We start from the raw sequence: 25581 nt of genomic DNA, 5'->3' as shown, positions 1-25581 counted from the left end.
ATGGCAATCAGCTGTCCAATTGAGCGGGTTATTTAAGCTCACCTAAGTCTGCTTGCTGTATGTGTCCCTGGTTGTTTTATGCGCCTTTTTGCTCCCGCCGCCAACCCAGCACCACCAGTGGGCTCTGCTTGCTATTAGTTCTGTTCCCCATGGTGGGGGGGGGGGGGTGTTATTGTATATCTATCTCCCTGCTCTTGATGTTCAATGATGTGTGCTGAGCATGGGGGGGAAAAAAAATAACAGCCTGAACGCCCACATCAAATATTATATCCTCACTTGTATACACATTCTATAATTCTTTAATAAAATATTGGTTCTATCTATTCCTGAGGTATCTGAAAGAACTGTTTTCCTGTGTACTAGAACATTCTGTTACAATAGCCAAACTGTACTGTATTCCATTATTCTCTTCTCCATGACTAATTAAATATTTCTGCTATGAAATAGCATCTTTCTTTCTTTTTGAATATATCATACAGTATATTATTTACATAGTTTGAAAATGATATGATTGTTATTGTATCCTGTAACATGGTATATATTGGTACATGATGTATTCTGTAACATTGATTGGTCTACCAACTTCAGTTTCTGTGACGCATGCGGAAGCTTGCTCTACTGCCCATAGAGTTATGGCTCCCACCTTGTGATTAAGATGCCCCAGAGCCGAAGGAGGTGTATACCTTTCCATGTCCAAGAGCACTCTTAATCATTCAGCTATGGCCACCCATAATGACTACAATGATATCTATATTTTAAATAATATATTAATGTAGATTGACTGTTGCAATCAAAGTTTTCTTCTCTACAGGTCTGGAATGTCACATAGGCCTAACAGTCAGTGTATAAACAATGGACAGTACCCGATACCAACAGTGGGGGGCACTAGGACTACACAAACTGGTCAGAAGAAGTCAACATACCCACAATCCAGTTGTGAAAACAACATGGTGGGCTGCATCCGAATTCTGACTTGGTAAAATACTCTAGATTCATATGAAAGTAAAACACAGAAAATAAAAACGTGTCCTTTCTAAATAGTGTCGTCGTTAAGCAGCAGGAGCAGGAGGACGTTTGTTATCAGTTCAACCACTGAAACACTGCAGGTATGGCCTGTTATGAACTCATTAATGTGTTCCATCTATTCATCATTTCAGATGAACAAACCAGTGCGTTTCATCAATGTGTGTCTTTTTGACACATCATTTAAGATTGAACATACGTTCAACTGCTCTGCTGCTGTCATGTAGGCCTACATGTGGTCATAATTAGTGCAGACTTGATTCACAGCCGTCAGACTATGTTTGCAGGAAAGAGTCACAGACCCTACTCCCAAGGGAAGACAGATAGGCTAATATATGCACACACTAATAAAAATATATATACATATACCAGTAAGACTCCCTAATCGGGAGATAAGCGACCGTAGGTCACTTATCTCCACAAATAGGGCAAAAATGTGTTTTTCCAAAATCTTCCTGATCCATGTTGATGACATGAGTGTAGACATAGTGTGTAGTGAGTTTCGTGATTTTAGGGCAAAATCTGTAGGAGCAGTGTCCAAAAATGTGTTTTAAAAATCGGCCTGAAGGTGACATATACTATACCAAGACATCACACCTACTTCCCACAGATTACTCACACACACACAAAGTGAGTTTTAAAAAAACAAACTCATACCCATGCCTACTGGAGAAATACAGGGGACTGCCCATAAGTCTGAAATCTCATTAGTCCGAATTTAGTTAGGGTTATGTTTTTGGGTTAGGTTTAGGCCTGACGTGGTTCTATGGGTTTGTCGCTCTGACATGATAACAACATGCTCTGGGCTGGCTTGTGATGTCATACACTAACATAATCCCTTGTTATGCCCATATATGGAGTTCCCTGATGTCATCAATATTAAGCCCATATATGGACTGGAGGCCACATCGGCCACATACCACACTAACGGCTGGTTCTACAGACAGGGATCTCCGTATGGGCATAAAAGGGTATTATGTCAGATCAGATGTCATAGACATCATAGGACTTTCACATAACGAATAACTGAGCAAGCATATTTGGCCTTTAGGGCGAGGTCCCCCTGAGGCGTCTTACTAGTATGAAAACTTGCAGCTCATGTCCGTCTGTCTGTCACACACCTTATGCTCCATGTATGGCCAAGAGCCCAAGACACTTTCAAATTGACGTCTGACATCATAGATGTCTGATGCCATAGCCCAAATGAGACTGACAAAATATGTCCATATACTGTATGGGCATCTGACATTCTAGATGTGTGCCATATATAGACATATTGTGTCAATCTCATGCGGTCTATGATGTCAGACATCTATGATGTCAGACGTCAGTCATCTCCATATTTGGGAAAATATGGCCACATTTTGGGCATAATTACCCCAGGGGGATGTGGAGTGGTTGTGGCTGCTGCCACTTTGTTATTTGTTATTTGTAATTTTATTTTCTACATTTATTTTGTCAATGGTTTCCAAGCAACCGGATGTTGCGGTGAGGTCATTTCCGCCCTACGACCATATATGGAAATAGTCAGTCAATACCCGGTTAGCTTCCAGTTGTTTGTCATGCCGTCCATGAAGACGGGCGCATGAATTGTTTGGTGTGTACAGCGTGGTGCCACTGTCAAGTTCATCTGTTATTGTTTGGTTATGAGACTTGGACCTTCACTTCATTCCTTTCTAAGTTATGTGCAGCCAGAAAGTTTTGACGGTGTTTAAGGGTGTTGTAAATAAACATCAGTTACACGAAACAACCTGACTCATCATTGGAAAGGAGTGACAGTGGTATTGTATTGTTCGGTACAGGGTCATTCGGTTCGGTACACCCTCTTATTGAACGGTCCTAATATTGGCTACATAATGCTTACACAAACTTATCAGTGAGATTTGTAATTCACGTGTATTTCCAACATAATATTCAACAAAATCATACTGGCCAACTTGAAATGAAATATGTTTAGGAATTAAGGTTCATTCCCACCGGATGCGATATAGATAACAATAACGATATGTCCGGCATTCACATCAATTATGGCAGCTTTATCGGTTGTGGTGTGGACGCTGCCATCCAATTCAATTGAAAACTATATTTGTTATTGTTATCTTTATCGTTGTTGCGCCCAGTGGGAAAGGGCCTTATAGTTGATTTTTTTTAGGAAGTTGTTGAAGTTGAAATGAATCCTAAACTCTGGGATTTTAATAGTTTCATTCCAGACTCTGAGGTGTCCAGACTGCAGGTGCAGAGCAGATGAACTCTCCAGACCCAGACACAACTGTTTCAATGAAACAGGAGGAACCTGAAGACCAGCCAGACTTCAGTAAGTTTCACTTTTATGTCTTTGTTCCATTCCTCAAGCCGCAAGGTGTTTATTGTCACATACACATAGCAAACAGTTGCTAGCTGGCTGCACTTTAGGCCAGTGCCAGGCCGTGACCCCCAAACTAGCACTAAGAGTTGAGGAATTACATTTTGTATAACACGGTTCTATTGTGAAAACAGCAGATCTACATGCACACAACGCCTCGCAGCGTGAGGCGTTGTGAGCATGTAGATCGGCTATTTTCACAATTTATGCCTCTATGTACAGTATTTGACAATTTGGCCAATGTTTTATTTGTCTTTTTTTTATCCTTAAATAGTCACTGTTGAGTTTTTAAATTGTTTACTGTTAAGTGAGAAAACAGAGTTGCACTGAGTTAATGATTGGGGCACCCCCCAAAATAATTTGCTTCAACAAGTGTGGAATAATGTGAAAATAGAATGAAATAGCCTACAAACTACAAAGGTAATGGTAGTTGGTGATACAAAAAATAAATGAAAACACATCAGAACAGTATAATGTTTTTTATTAAGAATTTTTAACCCTAAACCTAACCTCTATGGAAGTGTTGCCACTCCGACAATAAGAAGTCAATGTCAGAATGGAGACATGTCGGAATGGAGAGCAGCCCCCTTAGAATTTGGTCAGTCACCGTATGCATCCATAGTCTGAAGATCGGTTCCGGTCATAGTTTACTTACACAGAGCAAGAGCATAATCTTTTTTTAATTTTGATGTATTTTATAATGATATAGAATTGTTAGACATGTTGTCCTCAGTACTGATGAAGTCATTATAACGTGGAACTTTGTTTTCACCCCATGTTTCCTGTGTTTTACATTAAACCATTTCTACAACTCATGAAGCATTAAAGGTTCATATCACTGTCCTTTAGAAATCATTCTTGGTGATAGGGTTGGCCTAAAATAATGCCATGCCCTCATTAACTTTAAATCATTATATATTGGAGAGTTGTGCTTACTGCTTGGGCCATATTGCCATGACCTTCTGCAAACAGTATTGTTATTCTTGACACCACTGGGTCTCCAGTTATTAAAATCCTTATTCAACTGCTTCAGACCAGTGTGTGGAGTCCAGACTGCAGGTGAAGATGAACTCTCCAGACTCAGCCTTGGACATTTCTATTAAACAGGAGGAACCTGAAGATTACCCACACCTCAGTAAGTTTCATGTGCTGTCTTTCTTCTTCTTTTTTTTCTTCTTTTTTTCACCCCCTGTTCTGTTGTAGGGCTGCTGCAATGTCTTATTTTTACTCGACGATAATCATGGCACAACATATCATGACAGTGATAATATACTATATATAGCCATCATAAAAAATCATTTTTAACAATTTTATTAGGTTAATCACATTCTCTCATGTGCAAATCAATGTAAAAGAAAAGGCTGCAGCATATAACTTCAACAGATCAGGCTTTTTCTCAGCTTCTTGATTTAACCTCGCATCACCAAACTTTCCACCGTGGAGGAAAGCCTGGTATTAGTTCTAAAACTACCCGGTTTAGAAATATTTTGCCAAAACCATGCAAAAACATGATTTCTCTGTTACTACAGGTGAACAGGTAGTAACTAACTAAATGTTTGGTCAATCAGAGTAGGTGATAGCTCACTTTGTACAGGTGACGATGGAAACATTTTAGAAATCCAGTATTCACTATCATGTTATGTTTCTGCTCCTAGACATCCTGCACATGGTTGTGTGTAAAGAGGAGGTTTCTCCTGAACAGGAGAGGAGCCCCAGTCTGCTTCAGGAGGAACCAGTTTCTCCACAGATTAAAAAGGAACAGGAGCTACTTCAAAGACCAGAGGAACCTGATGAGACAATGTTGACATTACTGGCAGTGAAAAGTGAAGTTGATGATGAAGACATCACTTCTCACTGCTCTGGAGTTGAAGTTGAGCTTGAATCTGACTCTGAAGTCACTGATGACAGTGATGATTGGGGGGGAAAAGGTGGAGAAAAATCTTTCCATTGTAAACTGTGTAACAAGAGTTTCAGACAGTCAAGTAAACTAAAGAGACACCAGCGCGTCCACACTGGAGAAAAACCTTTCCAGTGTGAACAGTGTGACAAGAGTTTCAGTGAGTCTGGTCACCTGAAAACACACCAGCGTATTCACACTGGAGAAAAACCTTACCACTGTACACACTGTAACAAGAGTTTCAATGTGTCTGGTCACCTGAAGAGACACCAGCTTATCCACAGTGGAGAAAAACCTTTTCACTGTACACACTGTAACAAGAGTTTCAGTGAGTCAGGTTCCCTGAAGAGGCACCAGCGTATCCACACTGGAGAAAAACCTTTTCACTGTACACACTGTGACAAGAGTTTTAATGAGTCAAGTTCCCTGAAGAGGCACCAGCGTATCCACACTAGAGAAAAACCTTTCCAGTGTAAACACTGTGACAAGAGGTTCAGTCATTCGGGTTCCCTGATGAGGCACCAGTTTGTTCACACTGGAGAAAAACCTTTCCAGTGTGAACAGTGTGACAAGAGTTTTAGTGAGTTGGGTAACCTGAAACAACACCAGCGTGTCCACACTGGGGAAAAAGCTTTCCAGTGTAAACTGTGTGACAGGAGGTTCCGTGGGTCTGGTTGCCTGAAATCACACCGGTGTATCCCCACTGGAGAGAAACCTTTCCACTGTGCATTCTGTGACAAGAGTTTCAACGATTCAAGTTCCCTCAAGAAACACCATCGACGTTCACACCGGAGAAAAACCTTTCCAGTGTGAACAACATCAACGCTGATTGGCTGTCAGGAGTCAGGACGCGATGGGTGGAGTGGGGGTGAAGCGAAGGTCGCTTCAGTTCGATTTTTCCAAGTGGGGTGGCGCGAACGAGGCGGACGTTCACGCCGCCCCGTTCGGATCGTCAGTGCCGCGCTGTGACTTTGTATGTAATCGCGCCGCTCAACCCATCCAGGTTTGAACCCAGCTTAAGAGTTACAACCTGAAGAGGCACCATCATGTTCACCCCCGAGAAAGGCCTTTTCACTGTAAACGGGATCCCTGAAGACACACCAGCAGTTCTGAAAAGACATCAGTTTATTCACACCTGCAAACGTCCCAATATCAAATTAAAGACCTGTATGTTGGTAGAAAAGCAGAAACATTATGTATAATTGGATATCCATTATTCGGAATGGTGGGGTTTCCCATTGTTCTATAAGACCCCACCATTCCGAAAATCAGAAACACCACCCGAATATGCAGTTTCATTTTCACCCACCTCCATCCACCCCCACCAACCTCCACCCACTTTCACCCACCTCCACCCACCCCCACCCACTCTCAACCTCCACCCATCTCCACCCACTTCTACCCACCTCTACCCACTTTCACCTACCCCACCCACCCACCTCCATCCACCCCACCAACCTCCACCCCCACCTGTACCCACATCCACCAAGTTTCACCCAGCCCCACCCACCTCCACTAACTTTCACCTACCTCCATCCAGATCCCTCCACCCACCCCACCCATCTCCACCCGCTTTCACCCACCTCCACCTACTTTCACTCACATCCACCCATTTTCCCCACCTCCAACCATTTTCACCCATCCCCACCCACCTCCACACATTTTCACCCACATCCAACCAGTTTCAGCCACCCCCACCTACCTCCGCTCAATTTCACCCACCTCCATCCACTCCATCAACCTCCACCTACTTTCACCCAGCTCTATTCACTTTCCCCCAACCTCCACCCACTTTTACCCAACTCCTCCCACTTTCCTGCCCCTTGGAGTCGGGTGAAAGTGGGTGGAGGTGGGGGGGCCAAAGTGGGTGGATGTGGGAGAAAGTGGGTGGAGTTGGGTGAAAGTGGGTAGAGGTGGGTGGGGGGGGGGGTAAGTGGTTGGAGGTGGGTGGGGGGGTGAACGTGGGTGAGGTAAGTGGGTGGAGGTGGGTGAAAGTCAAAATAATTTAAATTTCGGAATGGTGGTGTTTCGGAATGGTGGGGTTTCGGAATGGTGGGGTTTCGGAATGGAGACCCGTAAATGTAGCAGATCCTGAACCAAGATAAAATATGATATCCTCACTTTTCACATTCTATAATAAAACATTGGTTCAATCTATTTGTGAGTTATCTGAACTTCTTTCCTGTTAACTCTGAACTGTATTTATTTTTTTCTACTCCATGACTGATTTACACTACTTACACTATTTACACTACTAAATAGCTTATTTTTTAAATTAATATAACAGTAACAGACATATGAATGTATCATAGAAATGTATATAGTATCTACACATAGTACAGTATGATGTATTCTGTAACATGGTATATGTTAATCTGAAAGTGGAGCCAGGTGGCAGGTGCACATCTGCATCACTTGCCATTTTTATTTCTAATCAAATAAAGACAATAGAACAGCAAAAACAACACTGGACTGGTTTAAAATTACAAGGACAGCTAGCTTGCCTTCCGCAGATCACACTAACAAGAATTATGCAGTTGATGAAGATATAGTCACCTTTCCAGTCAAAGCCAGATTACAGGTACTTTCAATCAGACCCAATCTTTCTCTGTGGTCGTACCCTAATACTTGCCTTAATTTCCTCCTCATTTATCTGCACCAACTGAGAACAACACCACAATCCATTTACTGAGACTGTCACATATTCTGAATGGTTGCTACTGTAAGGGAATGTACAATACATTGCCAGGCACAACAGGATTGTTGCTCTGTTAAAGGGGAAGACCACCCATTATCAATATTGAATTATGTCATTAATATACCTTAGAGGAGTTGTGTGGAAATAAAAAAAACAGTTCCCCCTCTTCTGTGTTGCCTAGAACTGGAGGATTGATTTTGGGGTTTGTATTGTAAAGTACAACAGTGTGATGTCATCACGTTGTGATTTGCAATACGAACCCCAAAATCAATCCTCCAGTTCTAGGCACAGAAGAGGGGGAACTTTTTTTTTATTTCCACACAACTCCTCTAAGGTATGTTAATGACAGTTCAATATTGAAAATGGGTGGTCTTCCCCTTTAAGGACATATCAGTTCATATGTTTTATCATCTGTCAAAATGTTTCAACTGCCATGTTACAAACAGCTAATATACCAGATGTTGTCGTGTCCATGAGGACAGCATAGAGAAGTGACGATTTTGGAAGTGGGTTGTACATTCGACCACAGCTTGGAAGAGGCATTCCTAACCAAGGAAGTACCGATGTCTTAAATATGCTATTAACAGCCTGGTTACAAATTTAAACAGTTTGTGTTCATATTTGGAAGCCTCTGTAGTGTCCATACATTTGTTTTGCAGGAGGCCTATTGTAGGAATGCCCAAGCCTAAACCATAACTTCAGTAAAGTGCACCCTCTAGGGGAGAGACGTAGGGAACAACAGTTGTATTTGTATGCATTGATAAGTTTGTACGAACATAAGAAAATAGAGAAATCAATATACAATACTTTCTCTTCTTTATGAATTGCTGTGTGTCTATCCAGAGGCTGTGTGGGGTTTTATGTAGTGACATGTAGAAGAGACCATGTCCCTGATCTGCTCTGGGCCAACCTGAACCAAGTTTTGAACACTGACCTTTAAATATCTATTCTACTCTACTCTATTCTAGTCTATTCTATTCTACTCTGTATTTTATAGTTACAGAAACTGTATAGGTTATATGTAATGAAACAAAATAGAATTAGGAAATCATAAAATATAATTAAATAAAATTTAAATATAATGTATATATACTTAATAGCCTACTACGGAGTGTAAAATTACGGTATCTAATTCTTTAACTCAAGTTGCCATTTATAGATGTGCTACAGCTACAATGTTGCTTCATTGTTACAGTAGTTAATGTGCTACTGCAGCAGTATTACTTCATACAGTCTATAGTTTGATGTACTACACCATAGTACAGTGTTTGGATAATGTAACTGTAACTAGTGTTTATACAGAATGTATACAAAAAGCTCTGTGAGCCCCCGATTGAGAGACTAATTCATTCTGTTGCCCTAATGACTGCCTTGATTAACCTTTGTTGGCTTTGTGCCGGTTCTCAAGTTTTGCCATGCTTCAGGTGAGTTTCTGTGTATTCCCCTGTATATGATCTCAAGAACATCGCAACACCCTTGAAACTGTTTCAGATGTTACTACATGGCAAGTGGTTCTGCATTCACAAAGGCAGTTGGATCCATAGCAGCTAATTCCCACAGGCAAACAGGTTATGAAAAGTTTTTTTTTACTGAATAGGTGCTTAAGTTGGTCTACCTACGTTTTTCTTTTTCTTAGATTACTATTTCTATTTATGATGTATTAATGTTAATGTATTGATTGCGACTGTCATGTCAGTTACTATCAAAACCTCCACCGACTGTCCGTCAGTCCCTCCGTCCGACCCTCAGTCTGTCCGTCACGTCACACTTTTGGCCCTACTCCTATCTTTGGCTGCCCATCCATGCCAAACTTTGCACACACACTCCTTGGCTGGCAAACCACAACCTCCGCCCCTTATTTCTCACATGCCCCTCTTCTAGCGCCACCATGAGGTTGCTTTTTGCAGATACTTATCTCCAGCAACGTTGCCCCTATTCTTGCCAGACTTTGCACACACACTCCTTGGCTGGCAAACCACAACCTCTGCCCCTGATTTCTCACATGCCCCTCTTCTAGCGCCACCATCAGGTTGCTTTTTGCAGACAACATACATGCGACCTGATGGTTGCTTATCTCCCGATTAGGGAGTCTTACTGGTGTACCTTGCTTACTGTAAATCGCTCTGGATTAAGAGTGTCTGCTAAATGCCTAAATTGTAAATTGCTGTCTGTCGACCTGCTACCAGATGATAGCAGGTTTTGCTTCAATGATCTCTTAATATCTGTACAAAACCATAAACCTATGTGCTTGCCATTGCTATGCCTTAGTTTAGAGATTCACTAGTTGTCACCATACAGAAGAAAGATCCAACAAGCACAGATAAAACAACCTGTTATAACATGCTCTCCCTGAGTATGTCTTTGTGGGTGAGTGAGTGGGCGTGTGTGTAGTTCCCCAAGACAATTACTGTAAACCAAGACAATTACTGTAACCTCCATGCCAGGATATGAGTCATCAAGACACCAACAACAGGAAGGAATGCTCTGTGTCTCGGTACCCTCAATGCAACACGTGTTGTAACATATCAAATCAAAGTAAGTCAAACAAAACACCTTTTGCATTTGAACAAGTGATTTTCCCTTGTGGATAATAAAGGACAGCTAGTCTACAGCACCATTAACATACAAATGCCAAAGTAGGGATCTCAAATATAAAAGGTGTTTTGTTTGACTTACTTTGACACAGGCATTGTGTAAATATCTGAACTTCATGTGAATGTCAGGGTGTGTACAGGTATTCAGAGACATGCTATTAATATCAATTTATTTAGCATCCTTCTATTCCCATATTTATAAAAACAAACATGTAGATATTTTACTCATACCACAATTGTGTTTATTTTTACTCAGCAAGCCTGTTTTCATAAAAAATGCTTTGCTTATCAAGTGGTTCTGTAGGTTTCCGATGGTGCCTGTGTGGAACATACAGTATTAGCTATTTCCTTCTTAAAATAAGCAGCGACTGGATTGAAGCGACAGTGAGTAGCAGCTAATCAGTTCTGCAGGTTTCCGACGGTGCCTGTGTGGAACATACATTATTAACTATTTCCTTCTTAAAATAAGCAGCGACTGGATTGAAGCGACAGTGAGTAGCCGCTAATCAGATGGCAGATCTGTTTGTAAAGTTCCTTCTTTTGTAATACTGTATGTAGGGCTGGTGTAGGCTAGGTCCAGAAACTAGCTAGTGCCAATGTGACATTGATACAGTATTAAGCAAATAGCCCATCACTTGTCTAAAAATATTATCAGAAGATATATAGTTTTAGAGAAACTGTCATTGTACTCTATAGGGCCACCACCAGAGAAGACACCTCTGCAGGGCTCTCCTCTTCTCCCCAGCTGACACCTGGGGGGGCACACTGTACAACAACTCTACTAGTATTAATCTTTTTTTTTTTTTAAGCTGATAGGATACACCTGCTGGTGTGCTGGGTTGAAAAAGGATCATGAAAAGCAACAGAAACGTCTGTGTATAAAATGTACTAGAGCTTCAGTGTAGTTTATAATGTGGCATGACTAAATGAGAAGAAATTAAAAACACAAACTATTTCTCCTACACTTGATAATTAATACTAAGTATGCTGTACCATCCCAGATGAATCAAAACATGCCCAGTTTTATTTATAGTAAGAAATGCTGCATACTCTCACCAATTTGTCCAAAGATAAGATCGGACCTGAAGGTCCGTATGAAGAAAGAAACCAATCCTCTTATGACTTCTCTCATAGAAAAGGATCTTTATTTAAAACTTACGCTAATAGTCTCTTAACAAGAATACAAAAATCACACCCGTGTGAACTGAGCGGTGCTTCTCTCCCCCCCCCCCCCCCCCCAAATCACACCCGTGTGAACTGAGCGGTGGTTCTCTCCCCCCCACCCCCCCCCACCCCCCCGTGTGTGTGTGTGGGTGGCCTGGACAACAGCGCCCCTCCCTTAACATGTGTGGTCAGAAAAGGTACTACACAGGCTTGAGGCTACATACAGACCCACCCACATACATACAAACAAACTAACAAACAAACATACCTACACACACGGCCACGCTATGGAGACGGTGTGACCACCGCTCAAAAATCTATGAAAAGGCAGACAACATACCCCAAGCTCTATCTGAATGTGCCCGGCACGGACAATTGTTCAACCAAAGATACAGGCTTAGGTTATAGAAAAAATATAGAATTTATACAATGTTGATTACATCCTACAAACACAATATAGTTTGTAACTTCTAATAATATAGTGTAACTTCTCAAATGGTTGAAACGTTTTCAACAGTATTGTGACAAAAAGTATAAACCCCTACAGTAGCAAATCAGCAGAGCAAGAGGAAGTTGTGGTCACTGACAGTATCAGAGAGCAGAGATAGCTGCAACAGCAGGATGATACAATGTCTGCATTGTAGTCCGCCACGTTTGTTCCTCCGCTTCACTCAGCCGCTCCAGAGTCCAGGGGCATTAAACCATGTCACGCTACACGTTTGATTATTCATTATTAATGATTGACGTGTGGTCTAGGTAAACTAGGTAACTTTAAGACTATTTGTAATATACTGTATATGTACATTATATACATTTTTAGCAGTCATTTCCCTTTATCAGACACCATATTATTGTGCTGGGGTGTTTCTTTGCAGAAAGACACACCCTGTCTGTATTTTGTTTCTGTTCCACTGTTTATGTTGATATTCATCCCTTGCAGGGACAGAACAGTCTGTGAGGTGAGGGGAGGGAGGGCGGGGGGTGGTGCTCAGCCAGAGCTCTTAATCGTTCCCTTTGAACTTAAAAAGGGTTGTGCATTGAGGTAATTGATTGGACCATAAAATTGTCAAGTGCTCGTCAGTGATCTCTCTAATCAATGAAAGCATCAAAGACAGCTACCTGTTTGATGCCTGTCAACACTACTGTGTTTGAATATACACACTACAGACTTGCCAAGTGCCCCTTTAACAGGTCAATTCAGCTTCAGTGTCTCGTGATACTTTCTTCAAAGGAGTCCTGACCTGCTCTACAATATGGCGGACACCGCTCTGCAAGGCGTGATGATATCTGTTCAGTTCCTTCTTCTCCATCTCCAGTCTATTATTCAGCTTCTCAAGCTTCTTTTGCTCTCGCTCTGACTCTTTGTCTCGTATTTGGAGATGAGGGTTTGCTTTTCCTCTTTCAGTTTGTTTGTTGTTTTTCCTTTCTTTTATGGTGATTTTCAAAATGCATTGCTGATCAAGGGCGATCCACTGAATTACTTGGGCCCCAGTCATCCATTTGGGGATCGGTGCACCTGAAACTCCCGTATCGAATTTGTGCCAGGGTCTGATAGTCTATTGATCACCTACTTTACATCAAAAGATCAATTCAACTTCAGTGTCTCGTGAAACTTGTTTAGAATTTCTTCAAAGGAGTCCTTTCCAGAGGAATCCTTTTGAAGGAATGGAACCTGCTCTACAACATAGCGCACACCACTCTCCAAAGCGTCGTAATATCTGATCAGCTCCTCCTTCTCCATCTCCAGCCTTTTCTCCAGTGTCTCTTGCTCGAGCTCTGCCTCTTTCAGCTTTCTCTCATACTTGGAGACGAGGGTTTGCGTTTCCTCTTTCAGTTTGTTCTCGTACAATGCTTTGAGTTGTCTCTCTCTCTCATCCAGCATCTGGACCGTTTCAAGATAGGTGGGGTTGGAGTAATGCTTCCCCTCATTTGCACTGACCATCTCCTTCACCTTCTCCAATAGCTGCAGCACCTGCTCACGGTGGTTGGCGTTGGCATTGTTGAAAACGTGATACCTGTTTCCCATCATGGTGAGGATGTCCTTGAGGTCCTCTCCAGCCTCTTCCAGACATTGTTCAATGCCGCCATCTGTCTTGTCGACCTCGTCCCCGTGGGTGAAGAGCATCATGGTGTACCTCCAGCAGTCTTTCCCGAAGATCTCCTCCACCTTCTTCACAGCATCTCGCTCCTCTGCAGTGAAAGTCCCTGCCTTGACCACGATGAGGATGGCATGGGGGCCCGGGGCCGACATGTTGATGCATTTGGAGATTTCCCTCTCGATGGTGTCCTCTGGGAAGAAGGTGTCGAAGAGGCCTGGCGTGTCAACAAGGGTCACCTCATGGCCGTACACCTGTCCTGCTTGCTTGGAGCACTCTCTGGTTACTGAGGACGAGTCACATACAGTACCATACAGTACACATTATACAACAAACTAATACAATATTATATCTATCTTTATTACACGGCTTGGTTGAATGCTTGATTCTGATTGGTCAATCGCTGAAATCAGCGGTGTGTTATTATTTCTGGATAACAGACCACTCTGATCTGTAACAGACCAATGCCTAATCAGCTCAGCGGTCATTATCGAGAAATACAAATTCCTTCAGGCTTCGCGTCGGTGGCATCAGCCTATCAGGATTTTATTTCTCAATAATGACTGCTGAGCCAGACGCTATCCCTTCCATACTGTATCATTCTATTCTTCTTTTTTCCTGTTTTATTCCCATTCATATTACTATTTTACCTTTATATCTTATTTTATTTGTACTTTAATCCATGCTGTTAATGAAGCTTGCAGTACAATATCTTCATTGTCTATTCTTCTAACAGTTGCGTTCAGAGTGACTGCTGAATGCCTAAATTGTCAAATGTAAATTGCTATTATAATTTCTCTCTTCTTAATCTCAGTGAGTATCTGAGTGAGTCTGTGCATGTGAATGTGTGCACATGCGAATGTGTGCATGGCATGCTTGTGTGTGTGTGTGTGTGTGTGTGTGTGTGTGTGTGTGTGTGTGTGTGTGTGTGTGCGCGCGCGTGTGTGTTTGTTCCAACTCATACCTGAGCGCTGACTGACAGCTGATTTGAAAGCATCAGTCCCCAGTATCGTGTTTCCACAGGAGCTTTTTCCTGATCCTGTCTTCCCCACCAACACCAGCCTGACTGCAGACATCCAGATAAGTTTAGAATAATAGAATAATTTGATACAGAAAAGTATGGAAGAAAACAACTATTTTCGGTTTAAAACGTCTAGGACAGCAGACAAATTATTACAACTTACAGAGGCCAATTACTGACTGTTGTTGACCGTGTTTAACACATGACAACAAATATAAATAATATATCTATTGGAAGGTCGTGTTAGCATCATGGAGTAGTATGAATGAAACTTATTTTTTCTAGGACATGGTAAAAAAAAACTGAACTAGAATGTTGTTGATCGTTATGAACAATAGCTGATGATGGTTCTTCCAGCCAATCAATTTGTCAAAATACAATAACCTGAAAGCTCATCTCTTTGGGGTCTATTCATACTCCACTTTTAGAGCCTAATTTATTTTGGTTCGGCTCTGTCTAAACTATGATATGGCGTCATTCGGAGCCGAATTAATGACGTTACCCACCCCCCGATCCTCTGAATGACGCCATATTATAGTTTAGACCGAGCCGAACCGAAATAAATTAGGCTCTAAAAGTGGAGTATGAATCGACCCTTGGGGTTCTGTATTCCAAAAAATGTTTCACCCCTTTTCCATCTAATATCTAATTAATCCCCCCGGTACAGGTGACGGCCCAAACCCCCCTCCCCTGCCACTCTATGAAAACAAAAGCAGAAATTTGCATTCCTATGATGAGCGAATGAATGGATACGGTGGTGACTGGCTGCCTATCCATGAATGGACAAGGAACTGGACGAGCAACTTTCGTTGGTTGGGGATTTCTTTGTTTGTTTGTTTTTTTTTTGTTTTTTTCAGTCAGTGTTTTTGTCATTTAGGCAAGATCAGATCACAGAATAGGCAACGGTAGGTGACACCACCTGTCTGCCTTAACGTTGGCTATACTATACGCTACTGTAAGATGTGTGATGAATATGAAAATAAATGTCTGTTTTAGGAGAACTTAGAAATTGGAGCCTACTGTAGCATATAGGATAGTACAAGACCCAACTGACAATTAAGAGGAATGTCTATACTCTCTCTTCTTCCTCTAGGATCTATGAGAGAGAGAGAGAGAGAGAGAGAGAGAGAGAGAAAGAGAGAGAAGGAGAGAATAAAAGCCATCATACATTACAGTAAACATAACATTCCAACACTGACAGAATTGCTGAACATTAGGCCAAATATTTGAGTCGTTTCAGGATTTTGAACAATTTTTAAATATTAACTTGAAACAGAGGTGGAAAGAGTAGGCCTACTGAAAAATCCTACTCAATCTCAATGTAAGAGTATTTTTACTTTCGTGAAATACACAAAGTAAGAGTAAAAGTAGGCTACTAGACCAGGAAATTACTCAAAGGTAAGAGTAAAAAGTAGCCTATTTAAAAACTACTCTTTGAGTAAAGCACTTTTTTTACATTAATTACACGGTTATCTAAGCCAGTGGTTCTCAAACCTTTCAGGCCGCGACCCAGAAAATCATATTTTAACTCGAGCACCCCCCCCCCCCCACACACACACACACACCCTTCCATTACACAGTCTCCACGAGGCTTTGTGAGTATGTAGATCGTCTATTTTAACAATTTCTACTTCTAATATTCGACAATTTGGCCAATATTTAATTTGTAATTTTAGGTCCTTAAATTGTCACTTTAGAAATGTGCATATACCCATATCTTAAACATTGTGTAGGTTTGCTCACTGTTGAGTGAGAAAACAATGTTGCACACTGGGGACCCCCCCCCCCCCAAAAAAAATAATTTGGTGGCCCCCCTGGGGGTCCCGACCCACAGGTTGAGAACCACTGACCTAAGCTGTCCCAATGCCATTAAGCAGGAATAGAAAAATAATAATCAGAAACCCACTTTTAATAACATTTTTAAGAAAATATATTTAAACTGTAGCTACAGTATATCAAAAACCTGAATTTATTTACTTATTTACTGAATTTAAATTACTCTTACTCTTCATTGTCCAAATGAAAAGTAACAGTACAATTTATTATTATTGTTTATTATTTAGTATTTAAATTACTCAAAAGTAAGTTCACACCTCGAGAAACTGTTTTAACAAAGAAACGAGCCTATATGCACATCAATAGACCTGTAGCCTAGGTGTTGAGCGATGTTCGCGACCCCCCAAACATTGAATCACCATTTGCGCCACTGCATAAATCTGTCCCTGAACAATGCCCGAGATCAACTGTTCGACAACAGTAGGCCTAAAAAAAACCTTTTGGAAGCTGTAAAAACTAGTGGGATAGAAAACTAGTGGGATAGAAACTTACAAAATCCAGCAGCTATAGACGCCATTTCACCAACCAGCTTTCAGTTTCAACCAACAGACATGACAGTCATTTCACATTTTCAAGGGCGTTCAGAAATGCGCAGATTGCGGACAGCCTGTACTGTGTGTGTAGTGTACACACACAGTTAGGCGTGGCTGCTACGCGTGCGGTGCGTTTTTGCCAACGAACCTAAGCACAACGGTGGGGGCGCGGGGAGTTGCAAGGGAAAGGAGCGCTTGTTTTCGGTGATGACGACGGAGGCGCGCCGTCTCAGTCGACTATGATCCACGTGAGACACTGCCGAGCGAGCGGTGCTGCGGTAGCGAGCGACTCGCCGTGTCGAGAGTTGCGACAGTCGCATGAGCCGACTCAGCGTCAGCGCCGTTACCTAGTTATGTGCCCGTTATGGACAGAATAGTAAATCTTCGTCGTCGTCGTCGTCGTCGTCGTCGTCCCCCCCGACTTTCTGCACCTCCGCGCGGTCCAAGTGACCACAGCGAAGCGCTCCCTACCAGTGGTGCCCAGTGCCACCACTGGCCCCCACCGTTGCGCGTAGGTTCGTTGGCAAACGCCAGGTCGCGGCTGCTACGCAGATAAAGAGAGAGAAGGAAGAAGGCGAACAGGCCGGGTTTGGTTTCAGGTTAGTCTTTATTAACACATCTCAGTCTTTATAGCCTACTTTTGAACAAATGTGAATTAGCCATGCGTAGTTTATGCAGTAGGTCTACGTCTCGCAAGGTCTGGAGCAAGATAAAGTTAAATAAAAAAACATTTTAAGTGAGAAATAGACGACGTATCAGAAAATCAGCAGTTCAGCACTTCCTTGTTTTCCAAAGCGAGCGCAAAACTTGTGGAACACTTCCAGGCCAGCCGTCTGTAAACAAGGAAATACTTTGTTTTGTTTTTAGTTTTCAGTCAAATTATTAATTTTATTTAGTAGCCGTGTAATAAGCACGACCGGGTATTTCCCGGTGAATCTGTGCGCAAAGGTGGGGGCCGATGGGCAAGGAGGGTTGCGAGCTTATGAGAAACAACTAAAATAAGACCTTAAAACCTGGTGAAAACAGTTGCGTGCATTAGCGGAAGATGACGGTAAAGGAAATCATTTTATGGAAAACATTAAATTAACTTCTGAAAAGCCTACACAGCCTTAAGACATGGCAAAAACAGTTGTGTGCATTAGCGCAAGATTAGATGAGGATAAAGGAAATCATTAAATGGAAAACATTAAATTAACTTCTGAAAAGGCTTCTAAGCCTACACTAATAGCCTTCTAAAAACTAGTGAACCGCGATCTTGCCACACGTGAATAATTGTGGTTGTAAACAATAACACTGACAATATAAATCCTTTAAGGATCCTTTAAGGATTTATATTGTCCATTTCTTCCCACAACTAGACTAATAGTCTAGTTGTGGGAAGAAATGGATTTCATCATGGCCCCAAATAACTTTTAAATATCTTGCAATTGGCGACGGGGTCTCTTACTAAATCGGCAAGATTACATTACATAACATAATACATAAAAGCTAAGCTATCACCTCTCCATCATTAGCAATAGTCAGTGGTGCGTGTCCCCCACACTCCCAAGCCCCCACCGTTGCGCACAGATTCACCGGGAAATACCCGGTCGCGTAATAAGCGGGATAATGAATGGCTCCTTGGTGAATGACGATATACATCCCTTCGGCCTGATAATGCATGTGTTTCACAGTAAATAGTAACCTCATCTTTTAACAATAGTATAGCAAATGTGAATTATTTGGGTGCATTATATACACAAATGCTAATGCTTGTTCACACAAAATACCCACACATGATAACAAAACTAAGACATTATTTTTGCTCATTGTCTTGTCTCTTCAGGATGGGTTCAGTAGACCTCAACATTGTCCTGCTGGGAAAAACAGGAGCTGGTAAAAGCGCCTCAGGGAACACCATACTGGGTGAAAAGGCATTTGTATCAAAGCTGTCCTTCAAATCAGTGACCTCTGAAATCAAAAGTGCAACTGCAAATATCTTTGGGAAACAAATTACAGTCTTTGACACACCAGGAATCTTAAACCATGAGCAAAAGGACATTAAAACATTGTGTGAAAACTTGCTTCAGTCCTCCATACCGTGTCTGTTTTTGGTGGCAGTCAAAATCGACAGGTTCACAGAAGAAGAACAACGAGCGGTTGAGACGGTCATGGAGATATTAGGGCCTGCAGGCTTAGAAAAGAGTTACATACTCTTCACGAAGGGTGACTCCTTAAAAGGAATGCCAGTGGTAGATTTTATCTTTGAAGATAAGGAGGGCAGCCTTCCAGTTCTGGTCTCTGACAGCTTTGGAGGGAGATATTATGTGTTCAACAATGAAGACGGGGGACAGGACCAGGTAGAAGAATTACTGAAGAGGTCCAGCCACATCACAACCAGTAAGAAATGCTTTCCAACACCATTTCATTCATGTTATGTCATGTTTTTTTTTACTTTGTCTTTATTTCTGTTTTGGCAACTTGATTACAACATTTTTTTAGAACAAAGCAGAGCAGAGCAAATTAAATAAACATAACAATCATAAATCAAAATGCATAGATAAAACATTTATGACATTGACAGCTTGACAATAATTCTGCTTTTACTACATTTATAATTATGGCTTAGACAACAATGACATTCGTTTTTTTATGTGCCCCCTTCCTAAAAAAAGAGAGAAAAAACTTGAAGCAGTGCTCTTCCGAGCACAGGTCTCCACCAGGCCAGGCGTCCTGGTGGTGCTATAATAGGCCAATGTAAAAAGGGTGGCATGTGTTCTTCGCCAATCTTAGACCAGTCGGACGCTGCATGCATGATTTGAGGCATTGTGTTCCAAAAATGTGTTTTGCTAAAGTCTACCTGCTGGTGGCGCAATAACAGGCCAATGTGAAAAGGGTAGCATTTGTTCCTTGACCTAGTGGGAATATGTGTGTCAAATTTCACGGTAATCGCAAGCTGCGTTGATGATTTGGGGCATTTTGTTCAAAAACTGAGCAATCCTGCAAACTTTGGAAGCCAATATTAGCCAATTAGGATGGAATATGAAATATTAGACGGATCGAACTTCATCACATGACTATAGAGATACTGTGTACCGATTTGCATGATTGTTGGAGAAAATCTGATGGAGTAATAGCAAAGAATGTGTCTACAGGTGCTTTCTTGGCCCACAAATGATCATCATGGCTTAAAATCCGAGCTGGGTAGTGCGCGTAGGGAGGGAGGGGTGGGGGGAGCCCTAAAAATATATTGGCCATGGGCCCTCACGGGGGTTAATCCGTCCATGGGAATGCTGTTGGTGATGGTTGTAATTTGTAAAAATGTACACTCATGCAACACTGTAACTCTCTTTCACCAGATATTCCCAGAGACTGTACCAGCCCACAGGACAGGAGAATAATTCTGCTGGGCCTCCCCGGGGTTGGGAAGAGTGCATCAGCCAACACCATCCTGGGATCAGACAAGTTTGACATAAGCTATGGCTTTAACACAGCCAGCAAAAAGTGTGAGTCTAAATTAGCAGAGGTGGCAGGGCGTACCATCACCGTGGTAGACACTCCAGGGATCTCAATTGAGAACTCTAAAGGAACAATGTCACGCTCTGCACAGGAATTATACATGAAGACTATGATGTCTGTTATGGAATGTCCTGCAGGTCCACATGCCTTTGTCATTGTAGTCAGGCTTGGCAGCCTGTCCAGTGCAGAAATTGCTCTACTTAAAGTCATACCGCAATTATTTGGCAAAGATGCACTAAAGTATGCACTGATTCTGTTCACCCATGGTGAAGAGCTCGGAAATCAGTCACTTGATGAGAATATAAAGGCAAATAAGAATGTGTCTAAATTTGTTGAGGAATGTGGTGGTAGATATTTGTGCTTTGACAACAAGAGAAGAGGTGACAAGAACCAGGTAAAGAAATTCTTGAATATAGTAGATGAGATGGTTGAAGCAAATGGTGGCCATCACTTCGACTCCCCGATCTTCAAAGTGGCATCAACCGCCAAAAAAGAGGAAACCAATGCCTGGTGGGAAAGGGTGCTAGAATGGTTAGAAAGTAGGGGTGTAACGATACATTTTAATAGCGATTCGATAGATATCACGATACATGGTTGACGATACGATACATGGACGATATTGGTTCATTCATGGTGATACGATACGATTCGATTTAATGTTTGAAAATCGATATAGTAACTATTTAGCAAAGACATTAAATCTATGTGAAAGGTGTGGATAGTGCAGGTTTTTAAGGGAAACATGTATTATTATGGATATAAATAAGTAAACACAGTGATTATCTGCCAAATACATGGACATTGTATATTGAAAAACCTGCACCTTGACATGAACCCAGAGATTACACACATTTATCGATAGACCAGTGTAGCTATATGGAAAGGAAAAGTAATTAAACCCCTCCTTTTCATTTTTTCTTCTTAAAAATGCTAAATACAATGCACAAGTAGATAGTATCGATACAATCGATTCTTTGCATTGCCGATTCGATACGATACAAAATAAAACGATACGATTCGATTTTAGCTGTTTTCATTTCGATATACTTCGATTTTTTAAGTTAAAAACGATATTTCGATACAGTTACTATATTGTTACACCCCTATTCATAAGGCAATTTCAAAGAATTAAAGAATTGTTAATGCAATTTGTTTTTGAACTATGTCATCCAGAGAAATCTAAAGAATTTAGCAAGTGTCTAGTGTCCATGAAGGGATATGGAAGTGTATAGGGGGTAATCCTCCCCCCCCATTTTTGAGAAGAAGAAAAAAATGTAACTTCTGATGATGACCAGAACCCACAAATATGGGACGGACTCTTATCTACTTCTAAGTTAGTCTTAATTTACTTACGCCAATAGCCCAACTTTGGGCATATAGGCCACGAACAAGAGCTGTCCAGGCATCCTGGTGCTGTACATGTACTGTATTGTATTGTATTGTATGTATATATTTATGTACTGATGAATTGAGTACAATGGACTACAATGGAAACGCAGTCTGGGGCTGTCAGGAACCGTGTACTTTATTGTGTAGTATTGTTATTAGTGTTTCCTGTCTGCTGTAGTTGTTACCGTTTCCTGTCTTGTCTCACCAGTTAGTAATTGCAATTGTAGTTCACCTGTGTCTTGTTTCTGTTCCAGCCAATCGTGTGTTGATTGTTTCACCTGTGTGTATACCCTGTGTCTACTTAAACCCTCCAGTCCCTTGTGTCCCTTGCTAGGTCTTAGATGTTGTTATGGGTGTTGTTATGTTCCAGTCCTGTTGTTACGTTCCATGTAGTTTGAAGAATAAATCATTATATATTTGACCTGCTCTGCTCCTGCCTGTGTGTTCTGCTACTGGGTCCTACAATCCTGCCTCTCACCGTGACAGTAAGACCTAGCCAATATGGACCCAGCAGAACTCCAGGAGATTGACGACGACCTGCTGGCAATTCACAGTTATCTAGATGCAGTTAAGAACACCACATGTGTTTTACAGCAGGAGACAGCTCTTAGGTCTGCCCTCAAAGAACTCTTTAATTTCATGAAGAGGAGACCAAACCTAGTCAGTCTGGTGGAGGAAACGGCAAGACAACTGACCACCATGTTAAAGTCCTTGCTGTCCAGCAACCACCCTTTGCCTGCTGAGCCTGCTTCCCAGCCTGTGTTCCAGCCTGTTGTGGCTTGTGAGCAGCCTTCTCCAGTGGTTCGGCTTGGGTTGATGAGCCTGGAACCCACCTGTCCGGACCCTGTGCTCCCTCATCCTGTCGCTCTTGAGGTCACCCGGAGAAGACGCGGACGCTCCCATCGTCACCAGCGTGTCCAGGAGCCCTCACTGCCGCCCAGCACCTCTGAGGCCCCACCGCTGCAGCTCTCGTCTGAGGCCCCGCCGCTGCAGCTCTCGTCTGAGGCCCCGCCGCTGCAGCTCTCGTCTGAGGCCCCACGGCTGCAGCTCTCGTCTGAGGCCCCGCTGCTGCAGCTCTCGTCTGAGGCCCCGCCGCTGCAGCTCTCGTCTCAGGCCCCGCCGCTGCAGCTCTCGTCCGAGGCCAAGCCGCTGCAGCTCGCCTCCACGCCGCTGCAGCTCGCCTCCACGCCGCTGCAGCTCGCCTCCGAGGCCACACCGCTGCAGCTCGCCTTCACGCCGCTGCCGCTCGCCTCCGAGGCCCCACCGCTGCAGCTCTCGTCTCAGGCCCCGCCGCTGCAGCTCGCCTTCACGCCGCTGCCGCTCGCCTCCGAGGCCCTGCCGCTGCAGCTCTTGTCTGAGGCCCCGCCGCTGCAGCTCGCCTCCGAACCGCTGCAGCTCGCCTGCGAGGCCACGCCGCTGCAGCTCGCCTCCACTGAGGCCACGCCGCCGCAGCCCGCCTCCACTGAGGCCATGGTGCAGCTCGCCTCCACGGAGCTTACTGCTCCACCTGAACCCTCTTCAGCCAGAACCCTTGTCAACTTTCCCAGCTGACACCCCTTCTGACCATTCCGAACATTGTGACCCTCAGTTTCCCCAGACTGGTACCTTTCCCCGGCCCCCCCTGTTCAGTTTTGGAGCATCCTCTCCACTAACCAGTCTTTTGGCCACTCTACCTGTCTGCTTGTCCGCCTGTCTCCCAGTTTGTATGTATGCATGTCTGTCTGCCAGTTTGCTTGTGCGTTTGTCTTCTCCTCAGTCCCCTCGGCCCCTGTTTAACCACCTGTTATGTCAGACTGCTTGCTTGTCTGCCTGTCTGTCTGTCTGTCAGTTAGTTTGTTTGTCTCTCAGTTTGTCTCACCTTGTCCCTGTCTGCTTGTCCTTGTGTTTGCCTGCATGTCTGTCTGTGTGTCTGTCTGTCAGTTAGTCTGTTAGTTTGTGTATTGTGTTAGCTGTGTTTAGCTTTATGTCTTGCCCTGCCCAAAACCAGTCAAATGTGTTTGTCCTGACTTGTAGTCCATGGGCCAGACGAGATGTCGGTATCAAAAAGGTGGCAAAGGTTATCATGCATTTTATAAAAGCTCTATATCAGTAGATTATATTTTGGTATGATAACCCTTTCTTAGACCCAGCTAAATTGGTGTTATCAGCCGCTAGAGTTGTTGTCCCATTAACTTTACATTACAGGAAAAAAAGCTAAAAATGAATCTGCTTTAATTAGCATAAGAGGGGGTCCAAGGGGTCCAACTAGGGGGTTTTCATGATGCTGAATCCATTGCAAGCATCTGTTTTGCACGAAAAACATCCGTGGGGCTAAAACGCCCCCCACAACAGTGTGAAAAGTGATGACTCATCACTAAACCATAGTCTTGTGGGACAGTTTTTAGCCCAATGAATGTTTTTTGTGCAAAACAGATGCTTGCAATGGATTCAGCATCATGAAAACCCCCTAGTTGGACCCCTCTTATGCTAATTAAAGCAGATTCATTTTTAGCTTTTTTTTTCCTGTAATGTAAAGTTAATGGGACAACAACTCTAGCGGCTGATAACACCAATTTAGCTGGGTCTAAGAAAGGGTTATCATACCAAAATATAATCTACTGATATAGAGCTTTTATAAAATGCATGATAACCTTTGCCACCTTTTTGATACCGACATCTCGTCTGGCCCATGGACTATTGTATTGCCAGTCCAGTTTTTGGTGCTGAGCCCCTCCTTTCCAACCCCCCTCCACCCACCCTAGCTAAGTGTTCTGTAAAGTTTTTTATTTTATTTTATTGGTTCTTGCCAATATTTGTTAAAAGATATGTCTTCAAAGAATGTTCTCCCTGCTAAGTGTTCTGACAATGTTTTTGGGATGTCTGGAATCCATCCCTTAAAGGGGGGGTACTGTCAGGAACCGTGTACTTTATTGTGTAGTATTGTTATTAGTGTTTCCTGTCTGCTGTAGTTGTTACCGTTTCCTGTCTTGTCTCACCAGTTAGTAATTGCAATTGTAGTTCACCTGTGTCTTGTTTCTGTTCCAGCCAATCGTGTGTTGATTGTTTCACCTGTGTGTATACCCTGTGTCTACTTAAACCCTCCAGTCCCTTGTGTCCCTTGCTAGGTCTTAGATGTTGTTATGGGTGTTGTTATGTTCCAGTCCTGTTGTTACGTTCCATGTAGTTTGAAGAATAAATCATTATATATTTGACCTGCTCTGCTCCTGCCTGTGTGTTCTGCTACTGGGTCCTACAATCCTGCCTCTCACCGTGACAGGGGCTTTTTGTGTTTTCCTTTTAGCATAACATTTGACTGTAGGGCAGGCCACTACCTGTACTGTTAACAAACATGTCAATAAAGTATTCAATCAATAAAAAGGGAATCGTATTGCTTTTAAATGCTCAAAGATATACATATGGCTCTGTTATGTTACAACTAACTGGATAAAAGTGTCTGCTAGATAAAATGGTATTGTATTCTACATGTAAAT

The 25581-nt window shown here is 42.6% G+C and overlaps 3 protein-coding genes across 3 annotated transcripts; 2 read left to right on the top strand and 1 right to left on the bottom strand.

Annotated features, from left to right (window-relative positions):
* Nucleotides 1–977: 977 nt before the first annotated feature.
* LOC308304804 (uncharacterized protein) lies at nucleotides 978–12696 on the top strand (the record flags this gene model as incomplete). Its single annotated transcript, XM_080749434.1, has 5 exons — nucleotides 978–1002; nucleotides 3223–3337; nucleotides 4419–4520; nucleotides 5041–5255; nucleotides 12679–12696. The coding sequence occupies exons 2-5, from the start codon at nucleotides 3268–3270 to the stop codon at nucleotides 12694–12696; spliced, it is 405 nt and encodes a 134-aa protein (XP_080605560.1). The 5' UTR covers nucleotides 978–1002; nucleotides 3223–3267.
* On the bottom strand, nucleotides 11892–17323 carry LOC308304368 (GTPase IMAP family member 7-like). Its single transcript, XM_080748956.1, has 4 exons — nucleotides 17184–17323; nucleotides 15910–15951; nucleotides 14799–14900; nucleotides 11892–14120 (listed from the first exon to the last, which is right to left on the bottom strand). The coding sequence occupies exons 1-4, from the start codon at nucleotides 17206–17208 to the stop codon at nucleotides 13324–13326; spliced, it is 966 nt and encodes a 321-aa protein (XP_080605082.1). The 5' UTR covers nucleotides 17209–17323; the 3' UTR covers nucleotides 11892–13323.
* Nucleotides 17324–17793: 470 nt separating this feature from the next.
* Nucleotides 17794–22452, top strand: LOC308304803 (GTPase IMAP family member 8-like; the record flags this gene model as incomplete). The annotated part of the gene is made up of 4 exons (XM_080749433.1): nucleotides 17794–17823; nucleotides 19050–19603; nucleotides 20563–21269; nucleotides 22426–22452. The coding sequence occupies exons 2-4, from the start codon at nucleotides 19051–19053 to the stop codon at nucleotides 22450–22452; spliced, it is 1287 nt and encodes a 428-aa protein (XP_080605559.1). The 5' UTR covers nucleotides 17794–17823; nucleotide 19050.
* Nucleotides 22453–25581: the final 3129 nt, after the last annotated feature.

This window comes from Nannobrachium achirus (assembly GCF_963921795.1).
Source record: "Nannobrachium achirus genome assembly, chromosome: 19".
Lineage (NCBI taxonomy): Eukaryota > Metazoa > Chordata > Actinopteri > Myctophiformes > Myctophidae > Nannobrachium > Nannobrachium achirus.
This window is presented reverse-complemented; position numbering and strand designations above follow the sequence as displayed.